Source organism: Ahaetulla prasina, chromosome 1 (assembly GCF_028640845.1).
Source record: "Ahaetulla prasina isolate Xishuangbanna chromosome 1, ASM2864084v1, whole genome shotgun sequence".
Taxonomy (NCBI): Eukaryota; Metazoa; Chordata; class Lepidosauria; order Squamata; family Colubridae; genus Ahaetulla; species Ahaetulla prasina.
The window spans coordinates 351,635,964-351,647,399 of NC_080539.1; the positions used below are offsets into that span (position 1 = coordinate 351,635,964).

The 11,436-nt window shown below is 44.4% G+C and overlaps 1 protein-coding gene across 1 annotated transcript in view; it reads right to left on the reverse strand.

The window, feature by feature from the left end:
- The window catches only part of DDHD1 (DDHD domain containing 1), a 59,583-nt gene extending 57,255 nt beyond the window's left edge, over positions 1–2,328 (reverse strand). The window contains exon 1 of the mRNA XM_058163090.1: positions 542–2,328. Within this exon, the coding sequence (XP_058019073.1) occupies positions 542–1,529 (988 nt within the window). The 5' untranslated portion in view covers positions 1,530–2,328. The remainder of the gene's footprint in view (positions 1–541) is intronic.
- Positions 2,329–11,436: the final 9,108 nt, after the last annotated feature.

Here is an 11,436-nt window from a genome sequence, read left to right on the forward strand (position 1 = left end):
AGATGAAGCAAGTGTTCAGTGATTCTGCACATTTGAAGAATGGCCAGTGCAAGCAGAGGAAAAAAAGAGACACCCAATTAAGGGCAAAGATGCTGGACATCTATTCTTTTTCATCCTTCACCTGGCTCCTACGCCTATAATGTTTTTGTTATATACTTACAAGTGGGATTCTGGCCTTTTATTTTTTTAAGGAACAAACACATTTACATAGCATCCTAAGTCTACACATGCATGTTTAGTTGAGAAGTAATGTCTACTGAATGTAGGGGAGTTGATTTTCTTGTCCAAGGTTTAGAGAACAGTTCATTTGATTCCAGCCTTCCCAGCCAATTCGGCCAAATGAGTTGACCGTCACCCTACTGGACATCACCAAGGCACAAAGACTTTCAGCAGCTTAGTAAGTGATGGCAAGGCATCCCCTCCCTCTCCGGAGGGAATAACAGTTTGAGTCCCCAAAGGATGCTCACTTGCACCCAGCCAGCATCCAGCAGGAGCAAAGGTTAAAACGGGAGAGGAGGAGGAGGAGGAAGCAGCCACTTACGGTTCCAATAGACCGGGTAGCACTCGGAGTGGGCGACATCCACTTCGTAGAGACCGCCACGGACGCAAACGGGCTCCGGGGTCGGGATGCTCGGAGAAGGCGCGAGTTTCTCAGGCCTATCGGTGGTGGGGCTGGGCGAGCCTTGGTCGCCGGGAAGCAGAAGGGCGCGATAGGCCAGTTCGATGCGCAGCGAGTCGTAGCCGATAAACGGCTTCCAGCTCTTGCGGTCCTCGCGGTAGAACCAGCGCACCTCCTCGGCTCCCAGCTCGCGGACCACCTCGTAATTGCGGCCGATGCAGGAGGAAGTCGAGATGCCGCCGCCGCTCAGCCCGCTCCCGGATCCGCGGGCTCGCTTGCGGCGCTCGGCCAGGGCGCAGCCTTGGGTGGAAAAGCCGCTGCCGGCGCTCTCGCTGCTAGCCAAGTCGCCGGCGCCTTCCTCGTCGCCGGCTTCGTCCAGCTCGTCGTCGTCGTCATCGTCCTCGTCGTCGTCGTCGTCGTCGTCCTCCGCCTCCCCGTCTTCCACCCGGCCCAACGGCGGGTAGAGCAGCCCGGCAGCGCCGCCCGCCTCCATCAGCGCGGCGCCGCCGGGGTCGAGGAGCAGGAGGCGGTTGCTGCGGCGCCGGCGCCGCCTCTGGAGGGGAGAAGCGTTCAGCGGGGAATGGTGGCGGCGGTGGTGGTGGTGGTGATGATGCGGACGCCGGTGAGGGAGAGGCGGCGGCGGGGGGGGCAAGTGCTGCGGACCTTCCGGGTGGTCCGGCACCGCTTCCTCGGAGCCCGAAGACGACAACCGCGCCGGCGGCTGAGGCCGAGGAGAGCGCGGGCGCGGTGGCTGCGCCTCGCCGGCCGCCTTAGAATCGCTCAGCGGTTTCTCCTCGGAATCGCAGCGTCTCCTCGCGCCTTTGCGGAAGCCGCCCAGGCAGGCGGCGGTCGGGTTCGAAGCGGAGGAATTCCCGTTGGCGGCGGCTACTGCCGCCTCAGGGTTCTCCATGCCGCCGCCGCCGCCGCGGAGGGGAAGGGAGAGAAGGAGGGGTTGAAGCAAAGGCCGGGCGAGGTGGTCTCCGGCTTGGTCTCTTTGCTTCGGCTCCGCCTTAGCTCCGCCTCACGCGACCGCCCAGGTTTGCAAGCCATAGACGGCGGCACGGGAGCGGGGGGGGGGGAGAAAGAGGAAGAAAGCGCATGCGCACCCGAAGGAAGTTGTTGGTTGCTCCTGGCAGGCGCAAGAAGGAGACCTTAGAAACGCCACGTTTACGGCGGGCGAGGAGGAGACGCGCCTTCCTCTTTCATCAGTGGGGTCCCCGCCATTACTTCCGGAGCGGTGCCCTGGTTTAGGCTGCGCGGGCCTCTTTTGCACCCGAAGCAATGGATTGCCTTCCATTGAGGACCTGTATACTGCACGAATCAAGAAGAGGGCCGTGAAAATATTTGCAGATCCCTCGCATCCTGGACATAAACTGTTTCAACTCCTATCCTCAAAACGACGCTATAGAGCACTGCACACCAGAACAACTAGACACAAGAACAGTTTTTTCCCGAAGGCCATCACTCTGCTAAACAAATAATTCCCTCAACACTGTCAGACTATTTACTGAATCTGCACTACTATTAATCGTTTCATAGTTCCCATCACCAATCTCTTTCCACTTATGACTGTATGACTATAACTTGTTGCTGGCAATCTTTATGATTTATATTGATATATTGACCATCAATTGTGTTGTAAATGTTGTACCTTGATGAACGTATCTTTTCTTTTATGTACACTGAGAGCATATGCACCAAGACAAATTCCTTGTGTGTCCAATCACACTTGGCCAATAAAATTCTATTCTATTCTATTCTATAAGAACCTCCGGGCTGTTAAATGAGTCAAACGTTTCCAGTCTGAGATGAGCTCAAAGGAATCTCGTAATGTATCGCCAGACAATCCTTATGCCCCATGGAGATTTCCTGCGCAGATTCCTCAGTTGAAATGTACTTACTTGAAGATTAGTAGCTCGGGTTGGTAGCTGTGCTGTTGGTTTGAGCTCCCAGCTTGGCAATATGGTTGCAAGCGTTTCGTCACCCTTCGAGGAGACTTCACCAATCTGCATCACGTAAAAAGGTATTTAAAGGCCAGTGCTCGGACAGACGAGCCCACTTCAAAGTGCACTGATGAGGTCTCCTCGAAGGGTGACGAAATGTTTGCAAGCAAATTGCCAAGCTCGGAGCTCAAACCAACAGCCCGGATTCCTCAATGCCTTCAATGGTGACTGGAGCTTCTAATGTACAGCCTTTACTGGAAAAGAGGTGTATCTGCTTTGAAAAGACCATGTTCAACTGTATAGTGCAATCAAACAGCCTGGAAAGGTTTTAACCATGTTCTGTATTGTGTCATAAATTATTAACAGCCCTTGTTGAAGTATATGGCACAGACAAGCACAGGAAATGTTTTATGGCATTTTGCATTATGTATTATGTCATAAACTGCTTTACAATAATGCTTATCTTATAAAATCAAATTTGTCAAATTTCAATACCACAAGGAAATATGGGACCTGGATTTTGGACACATTGTGTAAGCTAGGCCACTTTAGGTAACTTGGTTCAAAAAGTGTTGCCCTATGGGTAAAAGTTAAAGGTTACAGGAATCAGAATTTTATTAATGTATAGATGAAATACTGTTTTATTTAATTGGGGCTTAACACAGCCCATACTCTGAACCATTGTTGTTTATGGCTGGATTCAGCCTCTATGTGCTGGTTCACCTATTGTTTGCTGGCTTACTAATGACCCAGTGTCCTAAATCCCAGCTAAAACAGGGATCTGTGTGGGTATAGTGGCAGTTACGCTGGACTGAGGAAAAATGTGGCCTTGCAGAAGGATGTCCCAAAGGTGCTTTTTCAAGAGGCAACTACTTTCTGGTTTTTCTTTGAAGACATTTTCCTTCTTGGCCAAGAAGCTTCTTCAGCTCCTTGAAGACATTTCACTTCTTATCCAAGAAGCTTCTTCAGTTTCTGGGATGAGAAGCAAAATGTCTTCAAAGAAAAACCAGAAAGTTCAGTTGCCTCTTGAAAAAGCATCTTTGGGACAACCATGACCTGGATGAATGAGAATAATATCCATAGACACTTGCAGAAGGATGTTGGGAACTAAAGTTACCCCTATTTAGTGGGATTCAAATCACAGATCTGTATTTAATTGTGTTCAGAAGTTTGACAACAATATGATGATTTTAATAGTATTAATACCATTTTAATAGAAAATCCCTAGTATCAACAGCAGGCATGAAAGCTAACTGGGTGACTTTGGGCCAATCACTCTTTCTCAACCCAACTCATGTCATGGGGTTATTGTTATGGGGAAAATAGGAGGAGGAAGGAGTATTAGATATATTTCCCACCTTGAGTTATTTAGAAAAATAATAAAAATGGGATTTAAAATCTAAAAGAAAGTGTATTTAATGGATTCTTTGTGCTCTAATTCTACAAATTATTCAAAATTCCACAAAATGGAAAGATGAGTCCAAAATATCTACCCACTTTTCAGTAAAGTCACTGTATCTCTGGTGAAGTCCTCTTAAGGTCAGCAGAAATGAAAAAAAAAAATAGTCTACTTCTGTATTAATGTATGAATTCAATTAATTCACATGCAGGCAAGGGATAAAATGAACTGGTGCTAGTGAATGATTTGCATTAAAACCTATGGAAGGAATATTCCTCTGCCAGAGCAGAGCTGTGACACATGAGTCCTGTTAGTTCATGGCTATTTCTAGATTGATACGTAGAAGCCATGGCTTGGGTTGATTGCTGGTAGCTCTCCCTGGAAGCCCTGGTGTAATTCCTATAATTTGTTCAGGCTACTTTTGGAGATGGTCAGTGCTCCTCAGGAATACTGCTACCTAAAAAAGCTCTTGCTGGTTTAAGGAAATAAATTGTTCAATGTGATGTGGCTCTTGAGGCACTTTTTAAAGCTATTGCAAAACCCTGAGCAGCAATATTGATATAAATATAAAAAGCAGCTAGTTAGAGCAATAGTCTTTCCTATAATGATGTATGGGTGTGAGAGCTGGACACTAAGAATGGCTGATTGAAGAAGAATTGATGCCTTTGAGTGCTGGCATAAATTGTAGTGCTGGCATAAATTACTGCGTATACCATGGACAGCCAGAGTAACTAACAGAGAGGTGTTATATTGTATAAAGCCAGATATATCGCTAGAAACTAAAATCATAAAACTACGACTGATTTACTTTGGCCATTTCATGCATGCAAATTCATTGGTGAAGGCAATGATGCTAGGAATGGTTAGTAGAAGAAGAAGGGGCAAGCAAATAATACACTGGCTTGATAACATCAAAACTAATACACAGATGAACATCCAACAATTGAAAAAAGCTGTGCTTGAGAGGGTAGCATGGAGAGCACTTGTCTGTAAGGTCACCAAGGGTCGTACACGACTAAATGGTTAAAACAACAACAAAATGAAATCCTGAAAAAAAGTTGGGTTTCTTTAATGTACGATAAAGAGGTTTATGCAAAGTCAAAAGCATTTCTGAATTATTTTCAGAGGGTGCATAACTCCGATCTATGGGATGTTAGAGAAAGCTGTACATAATAGGATTTTAGTATAGGCCAGTAAGCATTAAAGGGCAAACAGTCTTCATCCTCCAACCTGGAGAAACACTGAGTGTGCTTCATTTGTACAGTACTGTGGATGTCAAAATTCTCTGATTCTCTGATGTGAAATCTGTGATTGTCACAGATAGCATTATAAGATAACCCATTTCTCTTGTTAAGATTTTTTTTTAACTATGTGTAACTGCCCCTTATGAGTCTTTCTGCCTTCATGCATCAATAAGATTTGTTTATAACGGGTGTCAAAATTGAGGCCCGGGGGCCGGATCCAGCCTGCAGGGTGTTTAGATCTGGCCCGTGGGGCCGCTCTGGAAACAGCAAAGGACCAGCCCGCGGTGTCAGGGTTCCATGTAATACCCACAACTAAAGAAGACTCCAAGGCTAGCAATTCCTCAAAGATCCATTTTATTAGAGATGTCATATTGGCACATCTGGGAAAACCCGAATCAGAAAGCTGCCAGGTTTTCCCCACTCAAAAGAAAGTCAAAGCCCCCTTCCCTGCACCCACGTGGTCTGAACTGGAGACAGCCCCCAGTCACCCCTACCCAGGTGCAGGCTGAACGTCCTTGACTCGCAGAGAAAAGAATGTTGTTATGGCTATATATCTCCACCAACTCCTTGCAAATCCGCTCTCCTTTTTTCCCAGGTACTAAATGTGGCAGGAACGTCTTTGGAAGTTCCAAAGAAAAGATGGCCTACAGGGCTGACATGCGGTGCCTCTGCCAGTGAAAACTGAGCTTGGGAGGGCTGCATGCGGGTTCTCCCGAGCTCCATTTTCACTGACAGAAGGTTGCAGGATGCCGTTGCAGCTGAAAACGGAGCTGAGGAGCCTGTTTTCTCTGGCAGACCGCTTAGGTCATTACAGGCCCCCTCGACATGAGTGACGTTGAGCTGGCCACACCACCCTGGCCACCACCCCCCCCAAGGTCAAACACAACCCTGATGTGGCCCTCAAAGTTTAACGCCCCTGGTTTATAACATAATATATATTTATACCATTTCCCATGTAAACATCTTCAGGCAATGCAAAACAAAAACAAAGGATAATATTAAAATCACCCAGGGAAGACTTCCCAGCAAAGCTGAGTCGCCATGAGCAAAAACAGAATCAGAATTTATATACCTCTGGCCTACTACAATTAATTACATGGGTATTGGTGGGGGGGAGGATGCTATCTTTTACCACCAAAGGTGGCACTTCATTTTTTTTCAAACAATAAAACCCGGCATCACAGCCAGGCACCACAAAGGGAGTTGATATATCAGCCAAAATGGAAGATGACTAGTAAATTGTAGCTAATGATTATCCTGCTCTACACCAAATGTAATTTGGGCTGGAATTTAAATTCAAGACGGAGGTTTCAATGTCACATTACAGAACCACTTTTTCAAATGTTTTCTATTCTGAATGAATTATGCAAACATCATTGATACCACTCATTTGTCCAAGAAAATGAATAAAGGGAAAGAATTTTGCAACAAATATTAAAACACACCTGCCCTGTTAAAGCACAAAGAAAAGTGGCTGAACAAATTCCATTTTGGATAGAAAAAAATGACATATTAATTTTTAGAACTTTTTGTCTCTGGAGGATAAAACATATGAAGAACGGTTGCAGGAACTGGGTATGTCTAGTTTAACAAAAAGAAGGACTAGGGGAGACATGATAGCAGTGTTCCAATATCTCAGGGGCTGCCACAGAGAAGTGGGAGTTGGGCTGTTCTCCAGAGCACCTGAGGGTAGAACAAGAAGCAATGGGTGGAAACTGATCAAGGAAAGAAGCAACTTAGAACTAAGGAGAAATTTCCTGACAGTTAGAACAATTAATCAGTGGAACGACTTGCCTGCAGAAGTTGTGAATGCTCCAACACTGGAAATTTTTAAGAAAATGTTGGATAACCATCTGACTGAGATGGTGTAGGGTTTCCTGCCTGGGCAGGGGGTTGGACTAGAAGGCCTCCAAGGTCCCTTCCAACTCTGATGTTATGTTATGTTATGTTAAATAGCTTATGTATTCATATGTAGGTAGGGTGTGTTACTGTTATTTGGGGGGTTGTCCCTGCATTATTTTAATTTTTGTGGTTTTGCTTTTGCTTTTTGAGATTTTAGCTTGATGGTTCTCTTTTCTTTTTTAAACAGATACAAAACATCAATCTAGAAGTAAAAGAAAAAAAAATACACGATATGCATCTCAGACATACAAACTAATGTGTTCACTGAGCAACCACACATATGGACAAAATGAAATAAGCCCTCCCTTTTCATAACTCTGGGAAAGGGAATGCCTTCACACACATTTCCTAATATAATAGTGCTCTCCAGCAGGGTGATAAACTGCTACTGTCCTCAAGAAGAAGCTTCATGTGGAAGGCTTTACACATCCTCACAAGCCCAAACTTCTGGCAAGTCATCAGCTACTTCTTTGATGAGATCCTGGAGGTGGATAGCACAGATCTGGTCACTCGTGGTCCAGAACTTAAAATGAAGCATTTTAACCAGAGGTGGGTTTCAGCAGGTTCTGACCAGTTCTGGAGAACTGGTAGCGGAAATTTTGAGTAGTTCAGAGAACCGGTAAATACCACCTCTGACTGGCTCCACCCCCATCTATTCTCTGCTTTCCGAGTCCCAGCTGATCAGGAGGAAATGGGGATTTTGCAGTAACCTTCCCCTGGAGTGGGGTGGGAATGGAGCTTTTACAGTATCCTTCCCCTGCCATGCCCACCAAGCCACACCCACAGAACCAGTAGTAAAAAATTTTGAAACCCACCACTGATTTTAACTACTGGGATTATGACAGTAGTTACTTTATTATGTAGTTTTTTTTCCTAATTTCCACAATAAATAGGGCCTCTGGTGGCTCAGCAGAGTAAGTCTGTCTGTTATTAACACAGCTGCTTGCAATTACTGCAAGTTCAAGTCCCACCACGCCCAAGGTTGACTCAGCCTTTATAAGGTAGGTAAAATGAGGACCCAGATTGTTGGGCGCAATAAAAGTTGACTTTGTATATAATATACAAATGGATGAAGACTATTGCTTAACACAGTGTAAGCCGCCCTGAGTCTTCGGAGAAGGGCAGGATATAAATTCAAATAAAAATAAATAAATAATAATAAATAAAAGATCCTCTTGTTTTTCCCAGAAGATGTCAGCACTGAGCTAGATCTTGTACTCACTGCTCTATGGATGGTTGATTTTGCTGTATCTGAGGTGGAGGTTCGTTCTCTGAGCTTGTGGATTGGTTTCCGAATGTTTTGTTACCAGGCTAGTAATATCTTCAGCAGAATTTAGGGGATGTCAGTGTCGGTATTCTTCTGCTTATAAGGGCTTCGTGTGGTCAGTAAGATTTGTCAGTCTTCAATTCTGCCCTCTTGTACTTACCCGTGTTTTTACAATCACAAAATGGGTGAAACTAGATTTCCTTATTCCTTCCTTCTGGAATAAGGAAATCCAGTTTATTTGGAAGTCCTCTATCGCCAAGTAACAATTTCGTTTCCCATCAAAAGTCAATCTTACTATGTTGCGCTGTGTGCAGCACATATTAACAAATATTTTTGACGAGTGAATCTGTTCTGTGGGAGAAGCTACAGTAAAAGAGCTGCAGTATCTTTATCAGATTGTGATATGGCTTTCCTTACAACCACATAGAATGGGCACTGCTATGCAAGCAAAAAACAAATGGTGGTTTCTGTGTTTTGTAATTTGCATTGCCTGTGATAATGGGGGTATCAGCTGGATGGAGCATCTGGCTGAACTTATCTTGGTTCTGAAACTAAGGAGATTTGAGGCCTGGAAAGGAGACCACCATGGAATTGCAGTGCTGCTGGTTAATTTGAGAATTTAAAAAACAATCACAAAAGGCAATAGCAAACCATGCCATATTATTGCCAGGAACTGCATAATTGCATAGTTTTGAGATCATCAAGCAATGACCTCAATTCAAAGATTTTATCTTAGGTGAAAAAGAACTTCATCCGAGCATATTAAGGCATTTCAACATTTTACAGGCACTTTGGAGATGGCCTCCCTTTTTAAAAAAAACAAAAACAAATTAATTCAGTCTAGTAATCAGAACTATGCACCACCCTGTTGATGTAACCTTAGTTACGTTACCCAAAGGACAGTTCTCTAAAGCAGTGCAATTTTCCCCAGATTATACCTTTTAAAATAATTCCTAGCTTCTATGATCTTTGTTGACTTGGAGTTCTGCAGATTGCAGTCCTTGTACATTATCTGAATTATCTGAACTCAGATGATCCACCTCCTTAGTTTCCCAAGAAAAATTGGATTACAACAAGTGACATGTTCAGCTATTTGTTTAGCACCCACTATCTGCAGTTAATGGGATGCAGTGGCTCAGTGGCTAAGATGCTGAGCTTGTTGATCAAAAGGTCAGCAGTTCAGTGGTTCGAATCCCTAGCGCCGCGGGGTGAGCTCCCATTACTTGTCCCAGCTTCTGCCAACCTAGCAGTTCGAAAGCACGTAAAAAATGCAAGTAGAAAAATAGAGACCACCTTTGGTGGGAAGGTAACAGCGTTCCATGCTCCTTTGGCATTGAGTCATGCTGGCCACATGACCACGGAGATGTCTTCAGACAGCGTTGGCTCTTTGGCTTTGAAACAGAGATGAGCACTGCCCCCTAGAGTCGGGAATGACTAGCACATATGTGCGAGGGGAACATTTACCTTATCTGCAGTTAATTGCAATTTTTCCATTGGGCCAGAAGAGGGCAGATCTTTTGAATGCTTCCTCTGTTCAGAATCATGTATGAAATGCTGGCTGTTTTCCGAATTTGAATGGAAGAGGGGCTCTAAGCAGCCTAGAAGCCTGGTCCTTAAGTTGTGTGACCTAGTATGATGATTAGGAGAAAATCCTTTATGTATTCTAGGGCAGACAGCAGAGATTGTTATCACAGGTTGGGCTGCATCCATGGCGATTATTCCTTTTGTTAATGGCTGGACAATCAGTGGTATTATATGAAGTATTCCAAAATGTTAACTAGGCTGGAATGTTGTAAAAAAATATAACAGAAATGCCACATATTTAGGCAAATGCCTTTCCCCACTGCTGATTAAAGTGCTCCTTCTCCTACACCCTATTCTTTCATAATTAAAATGGAGAAAAATTAATAACTCAGAATAGGAGTTAGAATATTTTTTCTACTAAGATGCTCCCTCCCTTCTTTCCATTCCTTTATATAAGTCTTAACTCTTTGAGGTAGTCCAGATAAGTACAACCAAGAGCACTATTTTTATGTAAGGTTACGTTAATAGAAACTTGCAAGACCCCAAAAACAAATGGACTTATGGAGGATTCTTTCTGAGATGTTTCCCACACTGTCCCGTTAAAGCTATTGCTGGTTGAGCACCCTTGTGTTATTATGCAATTCTGGTAGATCCCCAGTATAGTCTTACTATCACAAAGGTGCTTTTTTCGAGAGGAAACTGGACTTTCTTGTTTTTCTTTGAAGATGTTTTTGCTTCTCATTCAAGAAGTTTCTTCAGCTCTGACTGGATGGCGGGGAATGGAAGGATTTATATTTCTTGGAGACAGCTAATTATTTGCATTCTTGTAGAGAGTCATTGAGGCCACTTGGAAGTCTATCTGTGTCCTCAGGGTCACTTGAGTAGTGCAAATCAGTGTGGAGCAGTGGTGAAATGTAAAATTTATTACTACGGTTCTGTGGGCATGGCTTGATGGGGGGTAATGTGACTGGTTGGGCGTGGCCAACTTCTCTTTTTTTTTTTACTTTTAAAAGCATTTTTTCTACAACCTCTTCGGCCAAAGAGATTATAGAAAAATGCTCTTCAAGGGTTCTGATGATCCCAGCTGAGTTGCCTGATCGGCAGAACCTTTTAAAAGCATTTTAGAAAAAATGCTTTTAAAAGGTTCTGACAATCCCAGCTGAGCTGCACCATCATCAGAGGCTTTTTTGTTACTTTTAAAAGCATTTTTTCGGCCAAAGAAAAAATGCTTTTAAAAGTAAAATAAAACATTTCTGATGATCACGTGGCTCAGCTGAACATGGGCGGCGGGGGGTGGTGGTGTCATAGATTTTTGCTACCGGTTCTCCGAACCTCCCGCCACCATTGCTACCGGATCTGGAGATCCAGTCCAAACCGGGAGGATTTCACCCCTGGTGTGGAGCCTTCTTGGAACTGCTGAAAGGACTATGTTGTAGATAGAGGGTAGATTTGACTGTATCCCTCCCCCTCTGTTGAGAGAGGGCTGTTCAGTTTTGACCCAGATGGTCTCCTTGACCCCTCTTTCAAACCAGCGGTCC